At 37.7% G+C, this 21,603-nt stretch overlaps 2 protein-coding genes across 2 annotated transcripts; one reads left to right on the top strand and one right to left on the bottom strand.

Annotated features, from left to right (window-relative positions):
• Positions 1 to 828: 828 nt before the first annotated feature.
• On the bottom strand, positions 829 to 9,681 carry LOC128356926 (rho-related GTP-binding protein Rho6-like). The gene is made up of 5 exons (XM_053317113.1): positions 9,472 to 9,681; positions 8,678 to 8,765; positions 2,954 to 3,063; positions 2,653 to 2,787; positions 829 to 1,918 (listed from the first exon to the last, which is right to left on the bottom strand). Exons 1-5 carry the CDS (start codon positions 9,589 to 9,591, stop codon positions 1,673 to 1,675), a joined length of 699 nt encoding a protein of 232 aa, XP_053173088.1. The 5' UTR covers positions 9,592 to 9,681; the 3' UTR covers positions 829 to 1,672.
• A 6,983-nt stretch (positions 9,682 to 16,664) lies between these two features.
• On the top strand, positions 16,665 to 20,742 carry prim1 (DNA primase subunit 1). Its single transcript, XM_053317117.1, has 13 exons — positions 16,665 to 16,782; positions 16,969 to 17,126; positions 17,219 to 17,325; positions 17,447 to 17,520; positions 17,724 to 17,860; positions 18,417 to 18,475; positions 18,568 to 18,679; positions 18,842 to 18,931; positions 19,042 to 19,174; positions 19,279 to 19,348; positions 19,431 to 19,543; positions 20,348 to 20,446; positions 20,537 to 20,742. The coding sequence occupies exons 1-13, from the start codon at positions 16,665 to 16,667 to the stop codon at positions 20,554 to 20,556; spliced, it is 1,290 nt and encodes a 429-aa protein (XP_053173092.1). The 3' UTR covers positions 20,557 to 20,742.
• Positions 20,743 to 21,603: the final 861 nt, after the last annotated feature.

Here is a 21,603-nt window from a genome sequence, read left to right as displayed (position 1 = left end):
GCTTCTCGGCGCAGACCTACAAATCATCAAGTCCTCCATTAGCCGAGCTGTCAACAGCCACTAATGCCAGAAGACTCAAGTGAATACAAGAACAACATCAACAGCTACAAAAAAAAAAAAAAACCCAAACACCAAAGACAGCCACAAGCAAGTAGAAACATCCAGACAGGCTATTTTATAAATGGAAAATGTCAAGAATACTTTTAAGGGAACTTGAAAAATAAAACCAACATATTTTTAAAGCATAAAAAGAGGAAGAAAAAAAAACATCTCTTTCCCCACACAGGACCAGCCTGTTTGTGTGATTCAACTTAACCCCCCTCCCACCCCCCTCCAACCCTTTTATTGTCCAACATCAGCTCAGGGACGTTTTATGTATTGTTTACGAAGCGATCAAGGCTGGAAATGGCAGCAAGGGCGTCATGGATAACAGTTAAGACTGAAAAATTCAGCTTAACTCAGTGATAGTCGAAAGTTGAAAGCTGAGGACTCTTTCTCTTATTGTATCCAAGAGGAAGAAGACTCATAAACAAAGATTTATAAGACTAGTTTTGGTATGTTAAAATAAATCCATCCAGGCTAGCATGTGTAAAAAAAACAATCTTTGTTTTGTTTTTTATAAACTAAGAAAGAATGATTTTTGTTTTTTAGCTGGAACGTGTATTAAAAAAATGGTATCCAATTTAAAGCAGCTCTTAAGGTGAGATGATACACCATTAATGTAACACCACGAAAATCAAGGCTTATGGTTAATAACACTGAATTAAGACTGTTTTTGATGATGGGTAATGGGTAATGGAAGAGCATCTGACAAATACAGTCTTTATGCGTGTTTGTATTTGTAGACTGTTAGGTTCATGTGAGTGCTGAGTCACATTGCACTCCTTCTCCTTGAGATGTGCTCTCAGATTGTCCTCCCACTGCCTTTGCAAATGCCTTGCCAAATCGCTCCCCTCTCTAACTGCTTTCTCCACTGTCAGCTTTAATTTCCAAACGAAATACTGTGAGGGGGTTCAGCCAAGGAGGTGGTGGTGAGGGGAGGGGGGGGGAAGTAATGTCTTCAATGGCCACTGTTTTAAATTCCCCAAGCCAAATTTCTGTAGATACCACTTCCTGTTGCTGATTATACATTTCATCTCGTCACTCAGCTCGTACTGTGACCTTAAGAGACATTCGGATAAAGAGATGGATGGGAAAGGGCGACGCCATCAGAATTTCAAATGGGTCTCATCAAGGTAATGCAGTCAAACGCAGTGTTTACAACCACTTCCCCAATGGAAAAGAGGAGGCACTGACCTTATTTGAGCAGACTCTCTCACAGCAACCTTTCTACGTGAGGAGTCTTAAAGTGCCTGCTATGCTCTGTTTGTACATGTGCAGGATTGTTCTACATATAAAATGCCAGTTAATTACTCAGGAATATATTAAACATCATTATCACTCTGTCTCTGCACTGTGCGCTGGTGACAGGATCAAAAGTTCAGTGTCAGAGTTGAATATAGAGTGTAGCAGTCTTTTTGAAGTGGCCAAGTTTGGGGAGGATGCTGCAAAGGAGAGAGAGGGGCTTTGTACAAATCCACATCATCGCTCTCTTTCCCTTGCACACCCTGCACCCCTGCTGGCCATCTTTAGTTTGCTTGTCCTTGCTATCTCGTCTTCCCACTAACAAGATTCACATGATGATGCAGCTTTTGGACTTGTCCTTGTTGAAGGTGGAGGAGAGGAGCTCTGTCTTGCTGGGCAGGTGTAGGAGTCTCTTGGAGAGGCGGCGGACTGGACTGGGTTTATTGGCAGGTTGCAGTTTGTTCATGCAGGCAAGAGCTGCCGCGCGGAAAACACTGTGGATGCTCTTCTCAGACGTGAAGGCGGAGCACTCCAGGTAAGCCTCAGCTCCAAGCTGCTTGGCCAAGGAAGAGCCCTGCAATGTGAACGAAAGCATGTAAAATGTGTTACTGATTCTGAGACTATGTCTATGCTTAGCCGACTAAATTTTAAAACCCTGTTTTCGTGCAAAAACGAAACACCCACAGCAGGACTTTCAGCTTGTTTCTGTACTTTAGTTTATATAGAAACGTCCCAAAATTCTCCACCTACTGGGCATGTGCGGAGGATAGACAAATATCAGCCACAGAAAACTACTGAGGAAGAATTGGTTTACTGTTTCCGTTTCAGCAGCTGCTTCCTGACATTTTGTTTATTGAAAGCAGATTACAAAAGTTTCAGTGAGAGAAAGGTGGTAAATAGCTATGTTTAACTTTAAATAAGCTACCAAAGTAGACAATAAGGAGAACAACACTCACACAAAGCCATCCTCTACTGGTGTTATTGTCGTTGTGTTTATTCGTCTTTCTCTCTCACACCCCTACCACCATCTGCTTTGTCCCCAATATGACAACGTTTCTACAAAGCTCCATTTCCCCATACACACTACAACACTTTGAAAGACTGTGGAGGCCATTTCTACAAAGCTCAATGTTTGGGGGAGTCTGGTGGAGGAAACACGTGTCTATGAATTTAGCCGGCGTAGCGTGGAGATGGTCTAGGGTAGAGTAGATCAAAACAAAAAGTGGGATTTCTTTCCTTGTTAGACAGGCGACACAAAGAAACCTCAACAGACACACAAAGGAGGGAAAGAGAAGATATGGAACAAACCTGTTCATGGGAGATGGGCGTCTGTTTCTGATTGGACAGCTCCATGCGTGTGCACACATCTGTGCGCAGGTCTGTCTTGCAGCCTATTAAGAGGATCCGTGTGCTGGGACAGAAGTCCTGGATCTCTGCTTTCCACTACAAGGGAAAAAAAGAAGCACAGATGTCAGCAGTCTATCATTTGAGTGTGTAATTAGTAAATGGTACAACATGTAAGGAGTGTATATAGGGGAGGGACGATTATTGATCAAAGAGGTTACCACATGCAGTAAGACTGTCATGTTCACAGTGCAGCTGTTCGTACCTTCTTCAGCGCGCTGTCTACTATGTCTGGTCGGCTGATGTCAAAGCATAAGAGCACTGCGTCTGAGTCACTGTAACAGAGAGGCCTGACGTTGTCGTAGTATGGAGAACCTAGAAGGACAGAGTAGAGTTTTAGAAAATACCTCAGGTAGCTGAAGGACAGGCCCACAATTTAGTGAACATGTGATTTTGGAAGGAGGGCTCTTAACTTTGACCAGCATCTTTAAAATTGAAACCTTTTAGTTAACGTTTTCCACTTGTCAGCGAGCAGAAATAGAAACAAAATATCTCTCTCTTTGGTCTGAATCCAGCTGACACTATTATCATGTTCTATCACAATCATCCTCCTCACATCCACACAGTACAAACACAAACAGACACCCCTGCCAAAGCGATAAGAGAGCAAATCATTTCACTAAACCCAACGCCTTCCCACTGAGTGGAATTTTTCCAGTAAAGTCACCTAACACTGACTCACAAGCGCTGTACTAGTCTTATCTCTCCATTATTGTTCAATAGTAAAACTTTATTTGCCAAACTTTCCTGTGAGTAAAAGCAAACTAGCAGTAAATCAAGTGAAGGTGAATTAAGGTAGAGCCATCTGGTGCCCAGTTACAACCAAACCTTACACCATATTCTACAATCCACAGATGCACATACAAAAATTCAAGCTGACAGAGCATTTTTAACCTTACCAAACTGATGCTGAAGCTGATCTGAAGAATATGCTAATTACGTAGGAGAATATTTAATGAAAACCAGTGCAATGACCGGTTAGTTATTTCAAGTTACATCTTAGGGAGGATAGGCTTGGTGGTTATTCATATGTGCACACCACCCACATTTGGTTGCATTTGAATGTTGAATTAAAGAGTTTTGTGCAGTTAAGCAAAAAGTCAGTAATATTGCTATAGGCTACATGGGTTTCTTCCATTTTTTCCTCATTAAAACATTTTCTTGTTATTTTTTACAGATTATAAAAAGGGTCTATGGGTAGAAGATGATGTATTGCTCTACAGACAGTAAAGCCCCCTGAAGCACATTTGTGATATTGGGCAATACAAATAAAATTGACTATGACTATTCAAACATCAGTTGCAATATTTGAGGTGTATCTTCTTACTTCATAGATATTACTGATGCACTTCATTACCATCATTACCACACATTTCTGACCCTGCAGCCAGTAGTAACTTTTCTTTTTCAACATTTTAACCACCTCTATTCACCACCTCACTCAGGCAGTCTACACAGAGATTATGTATGTGTGTGTGTGTATGGATGTGTGCATGTGTGCGTGTGAAGGAAACATATTTTGCTTACATTTCCATAAATATCTTTTTTTAACTGTCAGGAAGGCTCCTGTGCTATAAACAGACTGACAGGATGTCCGCTCTCTATTGTCTTCCCTCTGCCACCTAATCACTCCCCACACACCAACACTGAGATTTAATTTCCTACCCTAGTCCTCAGGGGCTAAACATGCACCAGAAGCAAACAAATTTTAAGATGATATAATTATATCCTAAAAATAATATCAGGAATAGATACTTCTAATAAGCTTTAAGCGGAACTAACTAACAATCATGCTGCCTTGATGAATATGTCCCCTGAGACATTAATGAAACATGTTTTTATAACAATATAACCATCAAAACAGCACTTCCATTCAACAAGCCCATGCTGGTTCACTTGGCTGGTCTGAATCTTTGACTTGAATCTGCAAAGTAGGACAACTTATACAACTGCAATCTATCAATATCTTTTTTTTTTTAGCAGGAATCAAAGCGGCCATCACATAACTATCCAGGGTGATGTAAGGCTTGGGAAAGAGGAGGCAGAGAGATCTAAGAGGACACAACTTCTGGCACCTACCACCTCCCACACATTAGCAGCCCCCTGCCTGGACACGCAAACACGCAAACCAAACACACACACACACACACACACACACATATTTACACAGCTTTAGTGCTGGAAGCAAGAGCTGATGCCTTTGAAAGTGTCTGTGAAAGAAAGAAAGCCAACAGAAGGCGTCATCCTTTGTCTATCTCTTTATAAAAGATGCAACATTAACTTGAAACATAGACGTCTGAGCCTGTTTATAGTGAGACAGCCTGTGGCACACACATATTTGAGGTGAAACGTTAAATTGTAAGTCTTCTCTTTTCTGTTTTATATGTGAAAGATTGTATTATATCAGAGAGGGACACCTGGAGTGATATTATTAGAGCTGAATTGATTTGACTTGATTAGTGAATCGACACAATATTAATGACATTTCTCATTGTCTTTAACTTATGTGATGGTAAACTCAGTATCTTTGGGTTTTTCAGGCTGTTGCTTGGACAAAATCAGACATTTGAAGAAATAAACGTGGACTTTAGGAAACTGAGATTGTAAAAAATGTAATTATTCACTATTTTCCAATCTCAGAAACCTTCGGCTATCTGTCCGACGACAGATAGCCTCTCGGGTCAACCGCCAATATTTCAGGGGTTCCTGTGTCACAAGCCTTATCCGGTTAACGGACATCAATCCAAGATTTCCTCTTCCGTACAAGTCATTATTCACAGTCTGATTAGCAACTTCAGACTTCAGACAGTCCAGACAACATTTCAGCTCATTTCTATGAACAGATAAATGTGTATGAACTAAAAAAAAAAGCTAATAAAAAGGCTAAATCATTTTCAGACGATAGCCGATGGGTTCTGTGATTGCATTTCAACCATTGCGTTCCACTTGTTTTGCTCTCCACACGGACTGTTTACCTTGATGCAACCAAAGCCTGCTCAAACGTGATTGGTCACTTGGACTACATATGGAAACAGGAACACTTCCGGTAAAACGTCTATACCACTTGTTTATAGAGATGAACTATTTTCTAACCAACAATTCATCAGTTAATTGAGAAAATACTGAGGAGATTGATCACAAAAAAATCTTTAGCTTCTGCCCCAAATGAAAAGAAGGAGAATGAAGACAAAATAAAGATTGAGGGGAACTTTGTGTTTGTGTGTATTGAAAATGTAAATAGGTCTTATGCAATGTTTCCTTTGGAAAGGGTGACTGTCCAGAAAGTTTTTACTCTGTAGGAGATAAACACACAAACCTACATTAGTTCAGTGTTGGTTTCAGTTACATAAGACCTCTTCTTTTTTTTTAGGCAGCACACACCATAAGGCAGTGAGGAGGTCATGCATTTCTTTTCTCTCGGTCTCCCTCACTTGCGCCTTCTGTTCACAGCGACTGTACGCCGTACACACATTGTAGGAGAGGACACACATACACACACGCTTGCCAACACTCTCACAGACTTCCACCCCCTGCATGGTCGAGGCAACCCCGAAAACAACCCCTCTGCAGTCCAACTGGCACTGCTCAACTTCCTCTGAGCACAATGGCTCAGCCAATGCTGTTACACAAGAAATCTATAGTGGAGTGGATGACTTTTCTTATTGATTTTATTTATATAATTCTTTATGTATCTCTAAAGGTCATTATGCCAGTAGGACAATGCAATTAACCCATTAACATAGATAGAAAGATATTGTATAGATACCAAAACTTTTGTTACAAAATATTTACTGTTTTAAAAGGCACACTGTCTTGAATATAGGGAAGCAACTAACGATTATTTTCATAATCTGTTGATTATTTTTGATAAATCTATAAGTTCTGTCTATGAAAAAAAGCCTGTTTCCCAAAGCCCAAGACGACATCCTCAAATATCTCATTTTTTCCTAACCAACAGCCCGCCACCCAAAGATATTCTGTTTACTGTCACAGAGGACTAAAGAAACCAGAAAATGTTTACATTTGAGAAGCTATAATCAGATAATTTGGACCTTTTTTTCTTAAAAAATGACACGACACAATTAATCGATTATCAAAATAGTTGACGATTAATTTAGTAGTTGGCAATTAATCAATTAATCAACCAGTCATTGCAGCTCTACTTGAATTTAATAGATAATAGTCTCCTGTGCTGTTCATAATCTCCCATCAGAGGTCAGGGGCAATAAAGTGAATCATGCAAAAAAACAAACAATAGATGAACTCTGTGATCTGTCTACACACCATATTAAGAAATTAAATTAAATGAGAAGAAATCCATTGTAACAATTAGTCCCACCCCAAGTTTATTGTCCACTCTGTACAGTTTTCCTGTCTGATTACCATGTTGCAATAAAGGGACATTTGAACATTTCAGGAAACACTCTTATTGATTGTCTTGCAAAGAATTAGATGAAAAGATCAATACCACTCTCATATTTGTCTGTTATATATGAGGATACACCTGGGAGACCATTAGCGTAGCTTAGTTTAGCTTATCTTAAAGGCTAAATGCAGGGGGAAACAGCTGGCCTGGCTCTGTCTCTCTGGCTCCTCATACAGATGAAATGAATGACATATAACATGGAAATCAATAAGCTTTAAAAAGGTGCTGGTTGGTGGACCTTTTACCTTTAGCCAGGCTAGCTGCTTCCCTTTGTTCTCAGTCTGTATGCTAAGCTAAGCCATGCATCTCTTTACTGTAGTCATATTTGGCATAAAAATATGAGAATGGTATTGATCTTCTCATCTATTCTCAGCAAGAAAGCAAATACATACAATACAAGAATACAACCTGCTTTAAGCTCCAATAATACTGTAATTATAGTTTTATTCTCAAAATCGGACGAGCTTTGGCGTCTAATATCCACACAGTCATCATTACTTAGTTTTGTAAAACAATGCTATTAAGCAATACATCTGTGCATATATATCTCAGGCAGGGCTGCAACTTATGTTGGTTTTTTTTTTATTATCGATTAATCTGTCAATTAATTTCTCAATCAATTTAGTTGTTGGTCTATAAAATGTCTTAAAAGGGTGAAACATGTAAATCACTGGTTCCCAAAGCCCAAGATCACATCCTCAAATATCTTCTTTTGTCATGACTGACAGTCCACAATCCAATGATATTTAGTTTACTATCATAGAGAATTAAAGAAATCGAGACATATTCACATTTAAGGCAGTGGAATCACAGAGTTTTGTCTTTTCTCTTAAAAAATGACTAATTGATTATCAAAATAGTTGGCAATTCATTTAATAATTGACAACTAATCAATTAATGGACCCAAAGTTAGAGATTTAGTATGTAGTTAACGTAATGTAGCCTTAGGGATTTTATATTCCTGGTAATAGCTTGGTTGTGTTTTGTGCCTTCTAAGCTTATGAATCTGAGACCCCTGTTTGGTTGTTGGTTCCATGTTTAATTTAGATTTGGATAATTTGTATTTCATTTAAAACTGAGACTTTTGGGCCCTGCTTGTCCACTATGTAATCCTGCGAGTATCATTCCTGCTTCACTCAGAGACCAATTTCACACCAAAAAAGCTGCTTAACTGCATTAAAACAGGACTGACAGATAGTGATGTCTGGGTAAACCACAACACAGTTTAGTATAACAATGAATGAGATTGAGCTTAATTTACAGATGTTACCCGTCTCCGGCCTGACTGTGTTGTTGGGAGGATAAACGAGTTTCACAAATCGGCCATGAATACAGTACAGAAACCAGTTAGCTCGCTGCTCAAGGACAAACACTGGCAATAAAAACTCAGGGTGAGGTTTAAATTGGCAGCAAGTCAAAAAGAGAGAGGGCAGGGGAAATCATGATGTCTTTAATGGATTAATGCTGAGCAAGACTTTAATAAAAATAGCAGAGAATCCTCACCTGATGTGTCCCAAAGGCTGAGCTCAACACGCTGGTCTTCAAGCTCCAGACAGGCTGTGTAGTTCTCAAACACAGTAGGGACATAAGTCTAGAAATAGAAAAAGCCTAATTTAGTTTAACTTGTCTTTTTTAATCAGAAATTCTAATGGTATTAAATTATTCATCAAAAACAAGAACAAATGTCCATCACAAGTGGCCAGAGTCTACAGTGACCCCTTAAGTCTCACCAACCACACAGAGTGTTAAAACAGACAAAGAGTGATTTGCATTTGTGTAACTTTTTTATGTTTAAAACACAATAATCTTTATCTATAAGTTAGCTATAATTAACTTGTCTTTTAAACCAACTACTCAATTCATATGCTCACAATTCACAGCATATCACTGATCTAACACAGGAAGTATTTTGTGAATGGAAATTCTGCCTATAGTCAAATGTCTTTTACTTCACATATGCCAATCCAATACTTATAGAGGCTACAGTATTATACAATGGTAACATGGGAGTCTGAAAAATATAAAACAAGATATAAAAAGACCACAATAAATTCAAATTAAGTACCATTATGTACTATTTGTTTCTAACACTACTAGAAACACAAAAAAGCCTTGTATAATATTGTCTAGGAATACGTGGAACTGTGTGTCCTCATAAATATTAATAGGCTATTTATTCACCCTCAGGAAATAAATAACTGAACATGTAAAATAAATCTTAATTGTTATTTTTCTGCTCAAAAACACATCAGAAAAGTAAACGGCAGACATTATAAGGTTATACAGACATCTCGTACCTCTGGATAGCAGTCTTTGGCCAACACTTGTAACATCGCTGTTTTACCGCATTGGACGTCCCCGACCAACACTAGTTTGCACCTTGCTACAAAAGGCTGCGTGAGTCTTCTTTCCTTCATGGTGGAGATAAATGACACGAGTAGTCTATGGACTGACAGAAGAGACAGGAGTGGAAATAATGGCGGTAAACTTTGTAAGTCCTCCCGGCGGTAAGCTGTGTTCACGCTCCTGCTCGGTCAGTGAGTGATTGGAGCTCAGCAGCAGCAGCAGTAGTCAATGAGGGAGTCACTGCGGAACTTTATATTGTCGCGCCAACCAATGAGCGCTGGGGCGCGCGCGAGCTGGCGCTCCCACCGAGGAGGGCAGCGCGCGTGCACGAGGTCTAATCTTATTCATTACTTACTGATCAATTAAGTACTCAGATCCTTTAAGTACCAATTAAGTAATGTAAAAATACTAAATTGAAAAGTGAACGTCCCACTTGAGTAAAAGTAAGTATTATGAGCTTGATGTAGTTAACCCTTACTGTTCGGGTCCAATTTGACCCATTTTGACATTTGAAAGCAATTTTTTTTTAAAACACATAAATTACATTTTTAAACCTGAAATGTTATGACGTTTTCTACATTGTCCTAAAATGTCCAAAAATTGAAATATTTTATTTTATTTTTATTTTTTTTATTTTTTTTAAAGCATACCATCACTTTCAATAAATAAAACATAGAATGATTATGGCTGTTCTCATTTTAGATAATAAGATCTTAATATGGTGTGATTGTATTTTCATATATAATAGTATCAAATCTGAAGAAAACATGAACACAAAATACATTTGTGGTTTAAAATTTGATACACTAATTATAAAGAAATACTTAAGCCGGAGTCAATCATATGAACAGTATGTAAGGGTTAAAGTAGCCTATTGCAATAAATGTAGTGGTTCAGTCCCTCTGACTAATAGATTATTAGCCTATATAACATCATTAAATTATTAATACTGAAGCATAAGCAGCATGTTACTGTCATAACTGCTGGATGTGGAGCTAGTTTCAATTACTTTATAGTAATTAGTTAGCCAGTTAGTCCAGTGGTTTCCAACCTAGGGGTCAGGCCCCTCTAAGCAGTCACCAGATAAATCTGAGAGGTTGTGAGCTGATTAGGCTAATAGGAGAGGAAAGAAGAAAAAACAAATTTCTGGTTGTTAGACACTCAAAATTATTTATTCACTGTTTTATAGCCACAACAGTATAGCAACCGAGTATGTTATGGTGGAGGCATGCCACAGTGTTTTTGTAATTACTTTCACTGCTAGAAGCGAGGGACAATATGGTGTGTTCCAGGTGTTTTCGGAAGTCACAATTTCCAAGTTCCTAGTCGGAAATTTCAACTGGAATGCCCCCTGAAGTCAGATTTCTGACTCAGAAAGTTGGACGAATGCTGCGCTCCATTTTCCTCTGAAGTTGGAAGTGGGAGCTGGGAATGACTTCACACCCGAGTTTGTATTGTTAGTTATGAAGTCAGAAAACCAGTCATAGCCAGGTTAGCCATTGATAGCAATACCAGTTGATGAAAACAAACTTTGCAGTATTTTGCGCATACAATCACCGTAGCAACACATCCACAGATAGAAGTTGGACAGTGCTGTGTGTACGACTGATTTAAAGAGACACAAATAATACAAAACTGCTAATAAACAGGATATTGAATACAACTTTCACACTGTTGATGCATGGGGCAGCAATCTTGGATTTTGAATCAGGGCTGGTGGGGCTGATCTGACTTTCCGAGTTGGAAAGCACCACATTACACAAGCATGTGTCGTGTTTTTGTAATTTTTCTCACTGCCTAAATAGGAAGAAAAAAGTCCCTCACTCCAGCTTTAAATGATGTTCTTTTTTCCTAAGATAAGTTTGCCATGAAATTTGGTACAGGCTATTCTTGGCCTCCGCAGGCTGAATTGGAACTAATAACTAATGATCCCTTAACTTAACCGTTAACCGCCATCATCAGGCCTTGTAGTTTGGTTTCTGACCGAATAAAAACGAATGCCATTCCCATCAGCCTCAACTGTACTTTAGATTTAGTGTTAATTAGTGCAAATCAGCAAATGTTAGCTAATACACTTAGTAAACATTATGGGCTGTCTGCTAAACATCAGCATTTTAGCATTGCCAATGTGAGTGTGTTAATATGCTGATGTTAACATTAAGCTTAAGCACTGCTAAGCCTTTTTTGGTCAAGTTGAAACATTGTGCGAGTTGTGTGGATGTGTCAAGTTTTCATTCTTGCTTTGACTTTGTATGCAATCAGTCTATTTAGTGTCTAAAATTTGCTTCACGTTCTGTCTGAACACACTTGTCGTTCATTATTTGAATTGTTCATATTTATTCAGTGATTGTAACAATTCACTCTTACTTTCTGTAAATGTTATTTTTTAAGATGAAATTCTAAATGATGTTTCAAAGGCATCGCAACATTGCCTGGAATAAAATGGGATAGGAATACATGCTCTGGGCTTTATTTATTTTCACTCCTGTAAATGTAGTTACATTTTAAAAGCACCAAGTGTAAAAATATAGCAGCTGATGAAATACCCTACCATGTGTAGTTTTTTAATAATAGAATATAAATTCCCTGCAGGTCTTACACACTCTCATGCCGTGGAAAACCTGATGTGTCTTTTAATAGACTTAAATCTAATTTTGTTCACAGCTGCAACAGAAAAAAGTACTCTGAGATATTCAACAGTCTCACAAGAAATGTTGATTGTTGTATGTTATTAGCATTTTTTGTTCCTCTGTATCACATCTTCATATATTTTGTGTGCAAGTTTATATGATCACAAAACCATAAGTCATTAGATAGGACCACATCTGTTATTTGACTTGTGTCAATACCATAATGTTTGAGTGCAGGTCTCTAAAGAATGTTGTGGAGTTGTATGACCCCAAAGCCTTGTGGTATCTCTGTTCATAGGTCGTCAGAGCCTCAGTGACATGTCATTTTGGTCAGATGGTTGAAAATGAGTGTCCATGAAAAGATTGTACGGAGGACATTACAAAGAAATTCAGCTGATCAGAATTTACATGATAAGTAACTAGTGAACTCTTTCAGTGAGGTGTATTCACAGCTGGGAGGATAATGCACTTGCAGATTTTAAATGATTTTAACATGAAACATATGAGTGACTGTATGTGTACATATGTTTATATAATATGTAGCGTGTGGTGACGGCTGCTCACGCAGTAAAGAGCTGAGCACTGCCTGCCAACCATAAACAGATGACAGATGGCTTCATCAATCTGAAGTATAACCGAGAATCCAAGTGTGTCAGCCATTTGGAGAGGAAGTGGAGCATGGCGAGTTGTGCAGCACATAAATGGAAACAACTGCTCAACTATCACAGAGGCTCTTTGATGCCATTAATGTATAGCGTGAAAATCCAAATTGGGGCACCAATTGCACCTGCTGCCTGGTGCAGCGAGAAACTCAGTAAACAGTGTCCATTTGTCAATTAAAATCTTCACACTCTGTTCCTTCCCCTCATATATACACAACCGAAAAATAACATACCGTAACTTTGCCATTTTTTTATGAAACTTGTTGTTAGTTTTGGGCTGTTTTACAGTCATTATAGCCATCTTTTTATTTACACTGGACAGTTAAGAAAGGCTGAGTTTAAAGGAATCGATCAGCATTTTGGGAAATACTTCTCTGTTAGCTGACAAGATAGATACTACTCTTTGTCTGGTAAACATTGTAAACACTATACATCAGTTGTAATTTTCAGCATGCATACTGACATTAGCATTCAACTCAAAACAATGCAGACCCACTAGCTCTTTTAGTCTTGATATATTGATTAAACAAATGAGACACATGTTATATAGTGAGCTTAAAAAGGGGCTGATTGGGAGATTTTTACCTGTTTTCTCCCTTTGTGATCTGAATAGGGATAAATAAGAATGATTCATCTGTATTTCTAGTGTTCTTTTATCATCATACTATACTTTATTATACTTCATTTTATAGGTTTTTGCAAGAGAAGCCCCCATAACAGCTATTTAAACAGGGTCAAACATTTTGACAGCTGCCACAACTTATGACTTTATGTAATCAGACTATAAGACTAAACAGTCTTACAGTCTGATAGTAAAAACATTAGTGTATTGGTCTGTCTGTGAAGCAATAGGACACCACCTGATAATATTTGGTTTACACGTTGGTCTTTGTCATATGAGTGATTCTCTAGTGTCACTGAATTCTATAGGTCACACATTTTGAAGCACTGAAGTCATGGCTATAAAACTTTGTGATCCTGTCTAAATACTTTGTGGCATCATAAAACATGCAATAAAGACTGCGCTTTAGAGGATTTCTACTGACCTACGTGTCACTGGTGTTATCCTGATGAAGGGTGACAGCACACTTGAGATGGTGGCACACTTTGGTTATCTGCAGTGACTTTTATATAATCCCCAAACTATGACTCCTTGTGTACTGCCAACACATTGACCTATTGTGCTGGCCAACGTACTCCACGGGCACCTGATGACTGTCTGACCTACATTTATCATACACAACTGAAAGCTACATTTTGTCTCCATGCTTCACCTTACCTAACTCGCCCCACTGACATTTAGTACATGCACACGTGAGTCAGTGGATGTTTGTAAGCAGTAAATATCTCTTACACTGGTACTCATACATGATGATGTTATACATGATGACAGTTCAAGTTTAACAGTTCAGAGGTGGCCAGTAAGGATTAAGGATAGGAGCTACTCGATGTAATGTGCATTAATAAGGACCAACATTGTTAACATACAATGATAATGAAAGACAGAGGGTATTAATCCAAAGTTCATTTCAAATAATTTCTGAAAAAGGACCCTCCCTCCTCCAAAAAACGAAGAAAAAAAAAATCCATCACATTGCTTATGCCTTGCAGACAAGAAATTTGCATAATTCAACTAAGATGTGGTCGAGAGCTCTTGCATTATGTAAATCAGGGTACGATTAAAGAATATTACCATAAACACAAATGCAATCATGAAGTGGAAATGCATTGGCGACGCTTGTGTGTTAATTGCTTTTGAACATGTCACAGTTAAGTGATGCTGCAAAGGATTAACTATAGTTCATTATCATGAATCTAGATTACAGATATTTTACATACTGTAGCATGTAATGATAGCAGCCGGGTAATTACAGGTTGACGGTAGTCCTCACTTTCAGTGACTATACCTGCCTGACAATTTTGGAGGAAAAAAAACGTAAACTGATTAAATTGAGTGGAAGCCTCTTTATAAGTTAGTAGTGCACAAACATATTAATATCGCATTGTATTTTAAGAGGTTTTTATACTAAAAAACATTCTTGACATTTACATTGTCATAATTACATTTTTGTGTGAAAGTTAAGACAAAATAGCAGAGGCACAAAGAGAGAAATTATAGAGGGAGTTTTTAAGGACAACAATGGACATGTCAGGAGATGAGACCGAGACGTGAATTAATACAATTATAGAGCTAGTCATATTTAATGTACAGCAACAGTGCAAAGGGGTGAGTGGTATCTTTTGAATCACAAGTACAATAACTGACAAGAGCTCTTATCGCTGCATAGCCCTCAACCTTCAGTGTGAACAGCACCACTTGATTCAGAGTAATATGTAGACTTTGAGACTATAGCTGCGTGAACATACAACAGTAAAGCCACATTATCATTAAATGATCAGTGTTGCCACTGGATACAACAAACCCCCTAATCTGAAGAGTAGGACAAAAAGGGGGCACCACCCCTGCCCCTTTTTTGTGTTGGATGCAAAAGTGCCCTTTTCAAATGTCAAATTAAAGATTGTCTTTGTAGTTTGTACCTATTGTACAATTTAACCCTCATTTCCCTGTTTGGTCCATCTGGACTGTACATCCCCTGCCATACCTTTGCCAGTTCTATTTATAACCAGGGAAGTCCCCTTTTTGTTTTGCACCTCTTTCCAGAGAGTATCTCAGTGTTCATCTCAGCTGACAATGGCACTTGAATTTGGACAGTTTTCTTACTTAAGTTGAAAGAAAAAGAAGAAATTGTATCAGTGTACCATTGATATCTCATGATGAAAAATACCATCACATTTCCTGAAATAGGGATCACTGTGGCAGCCCTGAATATATTGTCATAAGACTGCACTGCCCTCTAAAGGTCTAGTTAATACATAACAGTCAAAACATGCTGTAAAATCAGAACACGGTACGGTTTTTAATTTGGCAGGTGGATAAAGTAAGCTTCCTTCTCTGAAACATCAGGTTTCTATAGAGGATATCTGGGTACTGCTACTATTTGACTGCAACTAGGAAAAGTACAGTATAATAGGACGTGCATTTCACATAAAGCTAAGGAGTATGAAGAGTATTTAAATTTTGCAGTACTTCTAAATTAATTTACTTTTTATATGATTTTTTATTAAAGCAAAAATATGTACGTTATTATTTAAACAATTCTTGTATTATCAAACCTACATCTAATCTGATTGTGTTTTATTTTATGTACTGTTATCTTTTATGTTATCTTCAGTCCTTTATCACTATATTTAAGTGTAGGCCTATTTTACTTGAACGTTTGTTTCAATAGGTGTTTGTTTTCATATTCAAAGGTTTACATTAGGTGTAACATGTCAAATATCTCTTGTTTTTTATGGATAATATGCTAGAATTGTTCGTAAATGAAACCATACATTTTGAGAAATATTATCTCTAGTCATGTTTCTTGGGCATGGCTTCATAATGTCTAATGTGTGTAACTGGCATTATCGCAAAATGACTACACTTACCATGATGCTCCGCCTCTCTTTCGTTGAGTCAAAACCAAAAGTTTGAGGAAGTCAGACGAGAGAGCCGAAAACAAACACATTATTTAACCTTAACTCGCTTGTGATTATAAAATTGATCACATTTTTATTGAGCAAAAATACCCGTTGCTAACTGGTTGCTAACGAGCACGTTTCCTAGTTCCGGTGACGCAATTGTCTGAACCTTTTCTTATTGGCTCTCTTCTGTCCCGAAGCTTTTCCCGCGCTGTCTTCGGTGTAAAACAACACTCCGAGCCGTCAACGCTTTATGGTAGCTAGCTTGTGTCTTTGTGATAATTAAACACACTTTAACACCGGTACCGGAGCTGTTTCTATAGACACACAATGCCATCATCATTAGCGTCAGATTATGACCCGGCTAGTCTGCCAGATTTATTACCGCTTTACTACAGACGGTTGTTTCCTTTCTCCCAGTATTTTCGCTGGCTAAACTATGGAGGAGGTGAGTAAACCCGATTGGACAGTGCAGAAAAGCCTGTTAAATATGACATGTTATACTCAAATGTTTGATTAGTGTAAACTGTGGTTGACCTGCTCACCTGTTGACACCATGTTAATCTGTTCTGTTCAATATGGGCTCCACTATTCAGCAACACTAATATGTAATTGTTTCCTCTACAACATTAAGTGCACAAGAACTACTTCATGAATCGAGAGTTCTCCTTCACACTCAAAGATGACATCTACGTCCGCTACCAGTCTTTCACCACACAGAATGAGCTGGAGAAGGAGATGCAGAAGATGAACCCATACAAGATTGACATTGGAGCAGTGTACAGTCACAGGGTATGATTGCATGCTCCTACCACATTTTCACAGGTCTCAGTGTCAGAGCAGACATTTATATAAAGAGATTTTCTTGTGTTTGTTGCCCACAGCCCAATCAGCACAACACTGTGAAGTCAGGAACCTTTCAGGCCCTTGAGAAGGAGCTGGTGTTTGATATTGATATGACTGATTATGATGATGTCAGAAGCTGTTGCAGGTAAATATGTGGTGTATTTTGTTGACCAATGTTTGGAAAGACTGTAAAAAACCACTTTATTCAACGTCTCATATCCTGACAGTCACATCATTTTTAGATAACACAAAGTTTTTAATTTTAGTGCTGCAGACATTTGCTCCAAGTGCTGGACCTTGATGACCATTGCTATACGTATCCTGGATAGAGCTCTTCGAGGTTTGTTTTGCATTGTTTTCTATTTTACTTTGTTTGTTTGTTGTTGGCTATCATCTACTACAGCTGCAATGATTGACAGATAATCGTCATATGCTACCCTACTCTATACTGATGTTCTCTTGAATTTTTATTAAATGTTATTGAAGAAAATGTGACTTTGCAAGGAGACATAATCAGCGACAAACACTTCTTTGACATTCCAGATGACTTTGGCTTCCAGCACCTGCTTTGGGTTTATTCTGGCAGAAGAGGAGTGCATTGCTGGGTGTGTGATGAAGCTGCCAGGAAGCTCTCTGTGGCAGCACGCTCCGCAGTGGCAGAGTACCTCAGCCTGGTGAAGGTAATAATATTTTAGATGACACACTTCAGTGGAGCACTTTGATTTTTCAAAACTGTGAGGAACAGGATGACAAAATGATAGATGTGTACTGCACCAAGCTCCTTTATTCCTTTAGTTGACTGCAGTTGCTGCCAAAAGTTATCTTTTAATATAGGGTGACTTCACCGATTTCTATATTTATTCCTATTGTTCTAATGTGGGAAGTACCTGTATATCAATATTCCCTATATTTAAAATATCTGCAAAAGAAATCATCCTATTTACAGCAGTTCAATTCGTGTTTAATAAACTTTATATTTAACAGGCTTTATTGGGTATGACCACAGTGTTTAGTGTGGAAATATTAAAGAGGTTCATTTATTAAGATTCCTTCATTTTTAACCATAGTATCAACTCAGTTACCAACTGGACATAACTAAAAATTTTAACTCAATTTGGGTTATTTTTCAATTAGTCAATGACAAAAAGAAGTGTGTGTGTGTGTGTGTGTGTGTGTGTGTGTAAAGCCAGAGTTAATTTTTGAGATGTGACGTACTGATCACTGTTGTTTTTACAGGGCGGTGATGAAACCGTGAAGAAAGTAGTGCTGACAGATCCAATTCATCCTTTAATCAGGTATCCATGTGTTGTTTTGAAGTGCGTCTGTTATCCATGTTGTTGCCTTTTGTTTGGTTCTGTGGCTTCAGCTGTACCACTAATCTCAACAGGGAGTCTTTGGCAGTGGTGGAGAATTACTTTGACCAGTACGCAATACAGGATCAGGACATACTGGGCCGCAAGGAATCTGTAGACAAAGTGCTGGCCCTTACACCGGAAGATATCCTTTTCACAGTGTGCTACAATGTGCTACATCTGTATGTTAGGGTCACTTAGATGTGATTCAGATATAAGCATATAATGACTTTTTCTGTTGTTTTTAAAAGATTGCAAGACCATGCAGAAATCTTTTGTCTATTTTTACACTTAACTCTGCTCCTACATGTTAAAAAAGAATTGCAGCAGGACTTTCAAAGTGAGAAGAAACCTGGCCATCGTTGGGAACTGATCAAAAAACAAGCCATCAGGAAACAGGTCAGTATTTGTGCCTTAATTACATAATTAGTTATTTAACACATTTTATACACATATGAAGAAGGCTTATTGTAAACATAGACACATTAATACAATCTTTCTTCCTCCAGGGTACTGCCAAGAAGGGACAACACTTTGAGAAAGAAATCATGCTGCAGTATTGTTACCCACGGCTTGATGTGAATGTCAGTAAAGGGGTGAACCATTTGCTGAAGAGCCCCTTCAGTGTGCATCCCAAAACAGGTGAGTTCAGATGAAATGAGATTTTAATCAAGGCAGCATGTAAAATATACCACTGACAAAATGGTTGAGTCTCACTGAGGTTTACCTCTTTTAACTCTGACCAGGACGCATTTCCGTTCCGATGGATCTCAAAGAACTCGATACGTTTGACCCTTTTTCTGTGCCCACAATCAGGTAAGTGATAATTAAATGTCTCATTGTCTGCTGTGTGTAGGGTTCGATACTTGTCAGAGCTGATCTTGTAACTTTTTTCTAGTCTGATCTGTGCTGAGTTGGATCGGCCCAGGACAGGTGAAGAAGAAGAGAAAATGGATGAGAGCCAGGACAAGGAAAACGAGAAGGATGCAGCAGAGAGACGGAAGATCAGAGGTGCGTGAAAATACACCGAAAACACACAAGATTTTTTTTTCTATTTCTGAAAGTCATGAGTAGACTTACAGTAATCAGTAATCAAGCAAATATTTCCAGACTCAAAATGCGGCAAACGTGTTCAAACAATGACCTACTGAATCTTGTTTACTCTCCTATTTTAACTATTAAACTAGATTTAAACATGAAGTAGGTTCTGAACAGATTAATGAGGCCTCATCTGCTGACTCTTCCTATAGGATGATGGGACAAAAGTTGCTCAATCGTTCTCTCATTATCATATAGTATACAGTTATATTACATAATATAGTCAAGTAATTGTTTGATGTCCTCTATTTTATTTTATACTATGTCTGTTTTTATTTAATTTAGACTATTTAGTCAGATTGTGCCCCACATTCTCGGGGGACACATTTTGAGAGGCTCCAGTGGGAAACTGCGGACGAAGGTTTACTGAAGGGAAATGAGGTGTGGGAGGACGACGCTAACAATGATAATGTGGCTTGATGTTATAAATAGTTGGAACAGAGAAGAAAAAGTTGAAGACAATCTTGAGATTGAAGATAGCAAAAATTATTGATTAGTCTATTTAGTTAATGGATAGAATTTAGTATTTTGTATTACTATTGTATTAATTATATTTATTAGTAGTAGTATTAATAAGGATTAATAATATCCCCTATCAATCTATTTTATCGATGTGTATATATCCACCTGTAAAGCCCAATTACAATAGTTTCTGTTGTTTCTTTTCTAAATAAACTGTGCAAATTCATTCAGCTCATTGATTGCATTTCTTCACAGATTACAAAAGAACCAGTCTGGCAAAGTATGTGAAACACTTGGACCAGTTTCTGGATGGGATGGCTCGTTCGTGGAAAGGAGAACTTCTTAAAAAGAGTGGTAGGTTCTAGTTTTATTTGGTGAAGCAGAGAAAGCATTTTTATTATTTTATGTAGCTAACGTTGATTTTTCTCTTTTCTTTTTTTTTAGATCTTCAGAAGGAATTCTGAGCTGGATCAGTAGTCGGTGATATTCGGAGGGAGCAGCGGTTTCTGGCTGATGATGCAAACCGTCCTGTTTTTTGGGGCTTTGTGTTGTGGTGGGATGAAATGTTGCCATTTATTTCTGATGAACAATAATTTCATCTAAATCTTTTTTATTATAATCCTCTCTTTCTTACTGCAGAATTTTCTTGTATAATGTTTGTCTACCTGTTGCTATTGTACAGTCAATTGTGAAAATAAATTTGGTATTCAACTCTTTCAAAACATATGGCTGATATTTATGAAGGTTTAATAAGGGTGACTTGTTTTTGCAGATTAATATTATCTCTGTAAATGTAAAGGGCATTCATTTTATTGGATCATTCTGTATTGATTTCTGTCAGTGGTGGACTGTAACTGAGAACATTTATTCCAGTACTACACTTAAATACAATTTTGATAGAGGTACTTGAATACTGGATACTCAGTTCCTTAAGCAAATGTAGCAATACTGCAGTCCTGCATTATAAATGTCAGATATATATTTGTTTAAGTAGCATTTTAGTGTTGTAGTTAGCTGAAGTGGAGCAAATTTGAACAATTTGTGTTATTATGCAGACTATTAAATATGTATCAATGCATTGTTTTTTATAAGCTCATTTTATATATTGTTAGTAAAATCTTGAATCTTAGTGAAAACTAACCATGGTTAGTTTTATTTAAAAGCTAAAGTTACTGCAGTAACTTTAGCTTTTAAATAAATGTATAGAGTAAAAAGTACAATATTTGTCTCAAATATATAAGCACCTCAAATATATATTAAAGTGCAGTCCCTAGGTAAATGTAATTATTACATTCCACCAATGTTAGTTTTATGATACCTTATTCTAGTACTCTACTAGGTTTAAGAGGGAAATATTGCACTTTTACTCTATTATATTAATTTGAAAATAAAAAATAAAACCCTAAAACAAGATAGATTACACAACCCAACACTATAGTGAGTAGCTCCACCTTAAATGATTAGATTAAAACGCTACTTCCATATAAATGCAAGTAAAGCTATTTCAATAA

The sequence above is a fragment of the Scomber japonicus genome, chromosome 4 (genome assembly GCF_027409825.1).
Source record: "Scomber japonicus isolate fScoJap1 chromosome 4, fScoJap1.pri, whole genome shotgun sequence".
NCBI classification, from domain to species: Eukaryota; Metazoa; Chordata; class Actinopteri; order Scombriformes; family Scombridae; genus Scomber; species Scomber japonicus.
The sequence above is the reverse complement of the archived record's forward strand: the minus strand, read 5'-3'. Positions and strand labels throughout refer to the sequence as shown.